The following is an 11,136-nucleotide window of genomic DNA, read 5'->3' as shown; positions in this document are numbered from 1 at the left end:
ACTGGGCAAACAGGTTGCCTAACCAAATGAGAATTGTGTTATGCAAAAAAATAACATAGTTATTTTCAACTTGTAAGAATCGGTTTGGTTTTATTTTGTGGCTTCATCTGCCTTCATGTAGCTTTTTGAGCTTTAGTTTAAAAAAAAAAAAAAAAAGGGCAAAAGCAAAATTTACCTTTACTCACCAAAATGTGTAGATAGTTGAATATGGAAAATAAAGATTTTGAAATAGAGATATTTATGTGTGAAGAATAGGTAAGGAACGTGAACTGTGACTGCTTTTAATGTTTAATTTTTTACACAGTCCTTATTCCTTTCACAGTGTACTTAACAATCCTCTTTCTAAGAATATTTAAATAATTTTTGATTGATACATGGCATAAAATTACGAAATCGAGGTTTATGCCAACAGTCTTTCAGTATGTAAAGTTACTTTTTAAAATTCTCACAATGGTGTGTATTTCTCCAGGATTCAAACTTGTTTTGCAAAGCTTTGTCCCGACCGGTGTTGTTATGTGTGTGTGCAATAGTTTGCTGGTATTTCATGGCAAAAAAAGTATGAAAAGTGTGAAATTCTGGAAAGAACAAGCATAGCAGGGGACCTTTCTGTGTAGTAACACATTCTTTCATTAGCCAGAGTTCTTATTTTCACCTCGGATTCCAGTTTGTCTTTTCCTTCGGTCTTCTCCTAATGAGACAAATAGCAATATTGCATCATACAGCATCAAGCAGCCGGGGAATTTTAATCATGATGCATTTCTCGATGAGGCGCCATCAGCCCAGTGGCTCCGGCAGCAGCACGTGTGGTTTCAGGCTGATGTCTGAGCTGACAAACTGAACCCACATCGTCGCGTGGAAGGGTTAGGGAGGAAACCTCTGAAAAGCAGTGGGGCAGGAGAGCTTTTTGAGGTTTCGCTCCCTCCCACCCAGGTGTTGCAAGCCGTACCTGCGCTGGGGAGGCGGGTGGAGATGGAGACGCGATGCCGCTGCCGGCTCGATGCTCTGCTTACCTCGAGAGAAGGAGGTGAGCTGGGGCTGCTGTCGGTTTGCTCCCTCTTCCGAGGCCCCTGGCAGGCTCGCACTTCCTCCTGTGCTCTCGGTTTCTTTGCATTTCTGGACTTAATGTCATTTTTTTTTTTTGGTTTGTTTTGTCAGATATAAAAAGCATAGGTTGCAGCTCCCCTGGATGCTGATGGGCATGGCAAGACCGTCCAGAGATAACGTGTCCGTTGCAAACTGGGCAGGGAGTGGTTTATAAGTAGTCTCAAGCCCCGTGCTTTAGACTTTAAGCCAATATCTATTTATTAAATACCTGTTTAATACATATCTATTTATTAAGGGTTAGAGTCAGCTCTATAATCTGCTCGGCAGATTATTATTTGTTATTTGATTATTATTTATGATTCCTTTCCACCTGGCTTTGAAGCCGTCAGAGCTGGTTGCTGTCAGACCCAAGGCAGTGAGCTAGCGGGACCTCAGATCTTATCCGCGACAGTGGTTCCTGTGTTTTGATGTTCAGGGACGTTCGTATCACTTTAAAGTGAAGTCTTTGCCTGATAGACAGAGACCTCACAGTAGTTTGTGGCAAAACTCAGTGCTCAGTTTTGGGTGGTATTAGCTGGTGTTTTATGGAAAAACAGAAAAGCACCAGGGTAGATCCTTCTTATACGGCATTTCAGCTTTGTTTTCTTCGTTCTCTTCAATATTTTGTGTAAATAAGGTGAGCTATAATTTTCAGTAATATAGTCAGTTTGAATTATTTTCAGATTTTGTATACCTTTGTCATCACTTTTTATTGTTTTAGAGAAACACTGTGCAGTGCACAGGGCCACAGTGCTCTCCCTGTGTATTCAGAACTCCTCATTCTTTCCACCTAATTAATATTACAGTGCAACCTGCAATTAGTAGTTTCAGGTAGGATTATTTATGGGCAAGACATTTCAAGCAGGGCTAATGACAAAAATGTACTATATATTTCAGGAGACAGAATAAATTACGCTGAATAATATAAAAAGTCGTATCTGGCCACGTAAGCTGGTAGAAACTGCAAGGGGACAGACTTCGTATCTCAGGATTTTCTTTTTTCAAGTTAGAGCTCAGCTGTGCAATATTTGCGAATCTCTTTTTGTTATAAATTTATTTCCAGCATCAGTATTAGCTCACTGGGCAAAAGGAAATTATTTTCTTGATACTTTTATGGACTTTTTTTTACCCCATGTGAGGAAATGTATATTTTCTTCCTAGTAACTTAATATTCCTGTTTAACTTAATTTTTACTTTAAAAAGTCCTGGTGCAGTAAGGCTGTAGGTATCCCTGGTGTTTTCAAATTAGAAGACAGGAGCTGTCTACTCCGTGGTGTTTATCTAAGCAGATGTTGGAGCCCTGCACCACCGCTGAAGCATAAAAGTGAGGCTCTCAGCTAGTTGAAACATAAAGGAGAAATACTTTAACATCTTCTGTTCACCCATCCTGGAATTCGAGGGAGGTATCAGCACTAACCACATGCGACTCTTGCAAGCACTGTGAAAATTTACATGCCTGCAAGGAAATACAGCCTTTGTTTTATATTGCATCTGGAGAGTTTGAATTCCAGCCATGAAGTGCTCCATCACAGCAGCATGTTGGGTGGGGAACTTTTTGTCTGCTGATGCCCCCAGTGCCACTCCTGGCATGGGTGGATGGGGCGGTTTCTCTCTAGCTTGAAGTCTGAGGAGCTCTGGGGTCAGGGTGATGGGTGCAACCAGCAGAGAAGTAGAACCGAATCTGGGTGATAAGGCTGCTAATAGTAATTTCTAACTTTCCATTTCAAGTGTGTTCCCGCGTAGAATTTATGGATACGAGCCATGCCTCGTGTTTTCTCGCTGCTGGCTGGTTGCTAAGAACAAAGTTGGCCTTCAGGATGCATTAAACACTCTCCATAGGCATGTTGAGTGTTTCTGAAGAAATGTAACAAAGAAGAAACTCCCTATTAGGCTATGAGAAAGGGAGACAGCACAAGATGTTTCTTTGTTTGATGTGGCACTGTGTTCAGCTCATACATGACTCTTCACCGCAGCGGGCTGGAGAAGCTGCCGCAGAGCTTCATCACGAGCGCGGCAGCCTGCAAAGCTGGGATGGAGACACGCGCCTTCAAAGTGTCGCTTCACCAGTTGTGGTTGTCTTCCCATCTTAACAGGTGGTGGCCTTAGGAGAAGTGCCGGATGGGACCGTCGTCACCGTCATGGCTGGAAACGATGAGAACTACTCTGCAGAGCTGCGGAACGCTTCTGCCGTGATGAAGAACCAAGTGGCCAGATTTAATGACTTACGATTTGTGGGCAGGAGTGGAAGAGGTAGGCCACTGCCTTTTACGTGTCCATAATGAAGTAAGAACAACATCTGCACATCAAACCTTGCAGTGAAGTACTGATGAATCTGCAAATACCTCGTAGTTGACCTTTCATTTGGAGGGATGAATTCATGTTTTATTTGCGAACTTCAGCATTTGTGCAAACCAAGTTCAGAGTTTCTCTTCAGTTTTTCTGACTCCTCCTGTCTCTGTACGTTTTTATGAGACACAGGTTTGGAAAAAAGATTTGCAGAATAGCTGCTTCCCTGTTCTAATCACACAGCAAAGGTAGAAAGCAATGGGGGTATTTGTGATCTGGGTTACATGGAGGGAGAGAGTGTATCTCAGGCCATGGCAGTGAGAGATGGAGGATTCCCTTTAGCAGTATTGCTGCTTCCAAAGTTGCTGTAGAAGACCTATAATTAAGGGGATTTTGCATATCACATGTGCTATAGGTTATATTCTTTAAGGGCTTACATCGTTAAAGGCTTACAGCTATTGGTGGGAAGCTTTCTAGTGACTTCCCTGCCCTTTATAATCAAACTGCATATGACCTGCAAAAAATAAGCTGTACTTTTCTTTTTAGTAAACTGGTTGACTTTTTGTGAATTGCTGGTAAGCTTGGGCTTGAACTAAGTTTAACCTTTACTTTAAATGACAGGGTAACTTTCAATTAGTTTTTTTTGAAGAAGCAGAGTGCTGTCATTGTCTTCCAGCTGTTTAGGAGCTTCCTATAATCTGGCAACTGCAGCACACTCATAGGAAGCCTTTGTAATCATTGCAAGAATCCCTCTTTAAGGTTCTTGTAGCTTGCCTTCAAATTTCAGGTAATGATTGAAAGGATGGCTTGAGGGAAGATGGCACTTAGGTTTTTGCTGCAGGTTTTTTGATTCAACCCACGTATTTTTTTCCTTAGTGTATTAGAAGTAATTATTCATTTTTGAAACTAGCCCTGCATGGGGTAAAACAAAGCAATAGAAGCTGAACAACTGTGTTGGGAAATTAGCAATAAAGCTAATTTTACAGTAATATTCTTTAGAAAGTGGTTGTAATTCATCTTAAGGAAGGAAAGAGTATTTGTCCAAAAAAAAAAAAATTAAACGTATGGCAGAGGCCTAGATAGTCTAAATCAGTCGGCACGCTTTACAATTACAAGTGCTTTGCGAAAGTGATTCCATAAGCGTGGCTTCCAGTGGCTATTTTTTATTTTAGTGAGCTGGCCAACGATTCTCTTTATCATTTTACAGCTTGAAAAGTGTCAATAATAAAGAATAACTTGGAATACAGAATAACTATTGTAAAAGTAATGCAATATGGAGTTCATTGCCCTTTAGGTTAAGGTGTTGCCTATTTCTTCCATTTGTCTTGCTTTCTGTAAAAAAAAAAAAAAACAACCCAGCCTGTTTTGTTATTCTGCTGATGGATGAGGTTTGAAAGTTCTCTGGCTCCATCACTACAGCTGCCTTACAGTAAGAGCTCAGTAGTGTATCAGTCTTGCAGTAGTGCTGAAAAAGAACCAAAATGTGATGTACTACCTCTGATCTGTGAATTTCATGTGGAACCTATGATATATACTTTTTATTAAAGCATAGGAAATGAAATAGAGGGCCTAAAGCCTCAGTAGATACGGCTGCAGACACATGCAAACACAAACCTCCTGAAATTCGGTTCCAGTAGTTTAATTTATATTTGTATCTTGCAGACTTGGACTCGACTTTTTCTCTGATCAATCTGGGTAGAATCTATGGAAAAGCGATAGTGTACTTTTCAAACCCTCGACATATTTATTTAAGAGACTTCAAAGAAAAACAAAGGGTGTGCACTGTTTTACTATATTGGCTTTCTGAGTTTTGGCTAGTTTCCCAAATAGCAATTTTTATATTTAAAAAAAAAAAAAAAAGGAAGAAAAAAGACAGACTTAACTGCTTGCAGACTTTTCACGCATGGAAGATGAAGAAAGCTTCTTTTGATGAAGTGTAATTATGTCCAAACAGAGCTGACCCCCTCCCCCTATATTTCTTATGATCTTAACGGAAGAAAGTAGGGCTTTTCCTTTGAAGCAGCCGGGACTTGGTGGAGGATCTGAAATGCTGCATTCTGCTGCCAGAGGCAGGATGGAGAAATTGGTCCAGACTTGTCTTCCAGACTTAGAACAGAGAGGGGGAGAGAGAGAGAAAGAGAGAGGGAGAGAAGGAGAAAGAGTTATCATTAATGATAGATTTTTAGAGCTCTGCTTAAATAGCAGGGGGAAAAAGCAGTAGTCGCAAACAGAAGTGAGAAGGCTCCTTACGTAGACAAATACGATAGATACAGGTCTTGAAGAAGGACAGGAAAAATAAAGTAATAAAGAAATCATTTTTTCGGTGGCAAGAAACTAATCCACACCTGTTCCTGACTTTAGATTTACATCTTTCTAAACAGCTCGCTCTTTGATCTCTGTATCTCTAAGTGCGATTGCAAAGCCTGAATCATCAACTTACCACTTCGCCTCCTCTCCCACGTTTTTTTCTTGCTTCCCATGGCTCAATGGCGAAACTTGATTTTTTTATACATATTCATGTTGCTTGCCTGACAGAAGCTTCACGTTTTTGTTTGCATAATTTCTCTTAAACACCTTTGCTGGGCTCATAAGAATAAGTAGCCGGGGCGCTTTATGTGAATGCAGAAGTTGTTTGTCTGTGGTTTTCAGGCGGTAGCTCACTTTTACAACCCTGATCCACAGCAACAGAGAAGAAAGAATTCCTGTCTTCAATAAGCAAAGGATCGTAACCTTAATTTTGTTGTGTCCTGATACTTTAATCACGTTAGCCTCTAACTGAAAAAATAAGCAACGCGCACAAGCTGCCGAGTGGCTTTTCAAGCTAATTTCTGGGGGTTTGCCTTGTGCTTCAGCATATGTCCATCTCATCCTCCTGTGTGTCAGCTCGGCTCACACGTGTGAATAACAAAGAATGCACAGTTTAGACACACTGAAGCAATAGCGCCAGATGACTGCTTGGCTGGGGAATTTCATAAAAGAGAACTACAATTAGTCTTTAGCCTCTAAAAGTGGAGAGTTGAACCGACTAAGGGCAATAAAGAAAGGTGATAAAAAGTGCATTAAAGGATTTTTGTGGCTGAGGAGGGATATCTGTGAAATATCTGGGGAAGGCATAAGCATCACTGAAACAGGGGACCTTAAAAATTTATTTGGTTCTTAATCCTGTAATATGTAAATCATCTCTTGAAAGCTCTGGAACCTGAGTGCCCTGGCAGCTCCCCGTGATGAAGCGATGGGTTGGGTACTGAGGGCGAGGGGCTTCAGCAGTGTTACTGCATTAATGCTTCGGTTTGGTGGAATATCTGTTCGGGAACAAGAGCAGTTTCCCTTTCAAATTAGGTATTTACCTGTTCAGCTTAGGCTGGCTGGTGAGAATTTAGAAATGCTCACAGGCAAGGTCAAGGTCTTTATATTAGGGAATGTGTTTTTTCTGGCCACTGCATTCTGTTGAGATGTATTAGTGTAGAGAAATCTTGCAGTGCTTTTCTATGGAATGGTTTTACAGAGCCTTACAAATAGCTTATTTTGTTGGGTTAATTTTTGGTCATGATAGACTTTTATATTGATTTGGCGTATAAATAGAATGGTAGCATTGGAAGGCCAAGTTATTCGTTCAAAGGTATACGGAAAATCCCTTTCGTATCTTTGTTACCAGTAATATTCTACTGATTTTATACAGGTAACTGCAATCTGAATGTCATCATCATACAATTTAACAGTCACAGCTTTTTGACATGATAGGCTGGCGCCGAAGGAGGCCTTAAACCTGTCCCTGGTGAATTGTATACATCCAAGCAATAGGCTGAATTCCTGCTTGGAGAGGGATAAAAGGCACGGACCCTGTTCAGCCCTAAACAAGCAGGCGCAGAGGCACTATATGCTTCCTTAGGGCTCTTGCTGTGTGTCTGAAGGCTGCCTGTGCACACGCTGTACGCAGGCAGGACACACGCTTTACCTTTGGGGACGGCAGATGGGCAGGACTGGACAATACTGGACATCCTACATAGACTTAGGTTGCTTCCTGTGATGGTCACTCTCAAAAAGTTCATTTCCCAGCGAAACTGGGGAAAGGCACCTTCAGCCAAGCATCTTCACAGAGGCAGAATTCAGCCTCCTGAGATTTTTGCACCTTTGCTAGGGTCTTGATCCCCCCTCTAACCTGCAATCTCTCGGCCAGGTGGGCACAGCTGGAGCACAGCCACACCTGGAAAATCATTTTTCTCTAAATGACAGTTATATTTCCTTAAAACAAAAAATCCATGTCACATTCTACTTTGTGAAAAATATAGCCGAGACAGTTTGAAGTTGCACTCCTGATAGTAAATGATGCGTGTCTCAGGCAGGTTTGGGGGGTATACGACTTGGACCAGAGAGAAAAAACAGTCTTTAGATTTGACAGCCAAAGCTCTGGTCCCTATTATGCCTTTATATATAAGCTGTTCTGTATTAGGCTCGAAAAAACGGCATTAAGTTTGCGCAGTTACATATCGTTTAAGATTTGTGTCTTGATTGAATGCCTTCAGAGTTTTGAAAAAAACCCTAGCAACAAAAATACACGTATACACACAGGGAGGGGAGGAGAAAACGAGAGTTTTAAGTGTCTGGTAAAGTAGCAGCTTAAATGAGCACGAAGGCCGAAGATTGCTGACTGTTTTATTGAGTCACTGTTGTACGCCCACCTTTTCCTGTCTTGAAACAGTTTTCAGTTTTGACTATCTGACATGAGTAACCGTTGCATATCTAACAGATTACAACTGTCAGTGAGTCTCCTGAACGGGGGCCAGCGCCTTGTGAGAATGTGTGCTCAGATGCAGGCAGCTCCCTTTATTTATTTCTTTTTAATGTTTTCATTCAGCTAAAGGCTGGCGGATGATCTTGTGCAATCTCTGTGTGAATTCGAACTAGAAAAAAAAAAATAAAAAAAAAAAAAGGCAGACTTAGGATAGCAACGTACGTGCACACAGCAGCTTCTCACCCTGACGGGAAAGTTGGGGGTTTTCTTAGTATTTAATAGGTGGACTATATGAAGGGAAAAAAAGTCTGTTCCAGTAATAATGATATCATCATATTACCCCTGGCATGTGAAGGACAGGAGACACTGATTCCCTGTTCAAATGACTCCCAGAAGGAAAATATATTCTTTCCTCATCTTATTGTAGTCAAGTCAAACAAATGAAATGATAAAACTGTGTGAAGTAAATAACATGTGGCCACATTCTGCTCTCTGTCACACAGCTGCGAAACCGGAGTAAATTTTTAAATTATCTGACTTGCTTTGGATTTACACCACTTTCAATACAGCAAAGAATTTGGCCTGTCCTCAGCAGTGAATCACTTTTGTTCTGTCATTGTATGATGACCCATTATTAAATAAGGAACATTTAGATTGTCAACACATGGACATATTCTTGACATAGAGTAAAACTGAAGGGGAGGAAAACTCCTATGGTCAGTTATGTTTTTAATTTTCACGATTGTGGTAACGACAGGGAATAATTTTAAACGTCTCTGATTCTTTACTGAACATGCATGTAACTGTTTTCATGTTGTAATCACTCATTCCTTGTTGTTTTTTTCCCTTTGTAGGGAAGAGCTTTACTTTGACAATAACTGTCCTGACAAATCCCCCCCAAGTCGCTACATACCACAGAGCTATAAAGGTTACAGTGGATGGGCCAAGGGAGCCAAGAAGTGAGTATTATGTTCTTATTTTTTGCACTTACGGCTGCTTAATTTTGTTTAGCAGAGACCCATAAATGAAATCTATATCTTTGTCAAACATTGGTTCTTGCTCAGCGAAGTATGTAAGCGCATGCTTAATTTGGAGTCTATTGGACCACACACATACTTGCATTAAACACACTTAAGTGCTTGGCTGAATTTGGGCAATCACAAACCTGATTCTCATTCACATCAAGGTCTTGATACATTATCTGCCAGTGTAAATGAGAACTAAACCCACTCTATTTATATATAATCTGATTTAGGCATAATGGATACAATCCTGCAACACGTGGAATTCCCTAAACTCCCGTAAGCTTCCAAGTAAAGACGTTTAGAACAAAATAGGAGACTGATCTTTCAGGATCAGTCCTAGCACAGAGAGAAAATCTATAATATAGTGCCTTTTTTGTTTGCCTTAGATTCTTTTGCCATCAGATAATTAATGCACCTGGTTGATCTCAGCATACCTGAAATTGGTTTTCAGCTATGGACTCATCATAGACCCCGGGGGGCCAAAGAAAGATAAAAAATCAGTGTATCAACAGCATGGGCTTTGTTTCTTGTTTGCGCACAGAACATACATTTTATTTAAACGTAGTCCAGCAGATTTTCACTCAGCATGTTTACCTCGTAGCAATGCACTTCCTAACTTACTAAGAATCTGTTTGCAATGATCACTGGCTGTATGGCAGTTGTGTTTTGTCATGTTCTAGCAGTTTTATGGGTAGCACTTATTTTTAGATGCAGTCAAGTCTGGTTAATCCATCCTGATTTATATGGCTGTCTCTCGGTCTAGCACATGTAGCTGGTAACCAGTCTCACATCAAATGGGTATCACTGATGAGCCAGTTCTGGAGTTTTTTTCTTAATCTGACTAGAATGAGTCTTTCTAAATTGATTGGCTTAACCAAGTATAGCTGTATTTAAATTACATTTAGAGATTAAGAATTATTTGATGAATAACCACATTAAAAAAATCCCTCTAATGGAAGCGTCTCAAATAATTATTTTGTCTTTGATCTGCACATACAAATGAGACCTTTAAGGAGCTTTTATGGAGTTTTGTTTAAAATACCACAAAGGCAGAAGAAGTAGAAAGATGTAGACAGAATTCACGCAATTAAGTGTTTCTCGTGCTAATACACGCTGCAGTGTCACCGCCTCTTACACTGCGAGATGGGAACTGAAAGGCCTTCTGTAAGAACTCTCCGGGCTGTGGAGTTTCACCTTGAACAACAGAAAAGGAAAAGCAAATGGATAAATTTATTACATGGATACTTGCATTGCTACCTGCTCACAGCTGAGGTGTCCATCTGTCACACCAAGGGGATTTTTGTTCTGTCTTCTCTCCCAAGCTGAATCAGTTCCCATTTTTAATCTTTGCCTGCACCTGGTGCTCCAGTTAGCTTACTGGGAGACACTGGGCAAACTGCATTCATGGAGTGAAAAACAGGGAATAAGTTATATATCATTTAGCCATTCCCATTTGGAAGCTACTCCCATGTGTTGAGGCATCCACAAAAGAGGAAATCTCCCAGCAGAGGATGCAACTGCTGTGGAAGAGCAGAGGGGTTTGAAAATGATGCGGAGAATAGCGTGGACTATCCTGTGTAGCACAGAAAGGAAGCCTGCTTGCATGGGGACTAACTATTTTGGTCATCAGTGGCTTAAATGTGAGGCTGTGTTAATATAACTTAAAACAAATGTCCAAGTTCTGCTTGAATTTTTTAGTTTAGACCTGTCAGGCAGTCATCTGTTTGTGATACCTGTTCGCTGTTCTCATTGAATAGCTGAACCTAGGAATGCTCAGTAACTTGGTTCTTACAGCCTAGATGGAGTTATTGTGTCTTTTTTTTTTTTGTTTTGTTTTGTTTTGTTTTTGGTAAAGAAAGCCAAAATTGCACTTTAATGTCTGCTTGAATTTTAGTATTTTGGCTAAATACTTAGTGAAGCTCTGCTCTGCAGTCAGGTTGGTTCTGCAAGTTCTGTATTGCAGTCTGATGCTTTCAAGGCTATGACACCTTCAGAATGACTAGTTATTAA

The 11,136-nt window shown here is 40.6% G+C and overlaps 1 protein-coding gene across 1 annotated transcript in view; it reads left to right on the top strand.

Annotated features, from left to right (window-relative positions):
- Window positions 1-980: 980 nt before the first annotated feature.
- Window positions 981-11,136, top strand: part of LOC104470768 (runt-related transcription factor 2-like) — a gene marked incomplete at its 3' end in the record, with an annotated part of 48,207 nt that continues 38,051 nt past the window's right edge. The window contains exons 1-4 of the mRNA XM_010085807.1: window positions 981-1,024; window positions 2,827-2,887; window positions 3,177-3,333; window positions 8,956-9,060. Coding sequence (XP_010084109.1) covers window positions 981-1,024; window positions 2,827-2,887; window positions 3,177-3,333; window positions 8,956-9,060 — 367 coding nt within the window. The remainder of the gene's footprint in view (window positions 1,025-2,826; window positions 2,888-3,176; window positions 3,334-8,955; window positions 9,061-11,136) is intronic.

Source organism: Pterocles gutturalis, unplaced genomic scaffold, assembly GCF_000699245.1.
Source record: "Pterocles gutturalis isolate BGI_N339 unplaced genomic scaffold, ASM69924v1 scaffold24875, whole genome shotgun sequence".
Classification (NCBI taxonomy): Eukaryota; Metazoa; Chordata; class Aves; order Pterocliformes; family Pteroclidae; genus Pterocles; species Pterocles gutturalis.
This window is presented reverse-complemented; position numbering and strand designations above follow the sequence as displayed.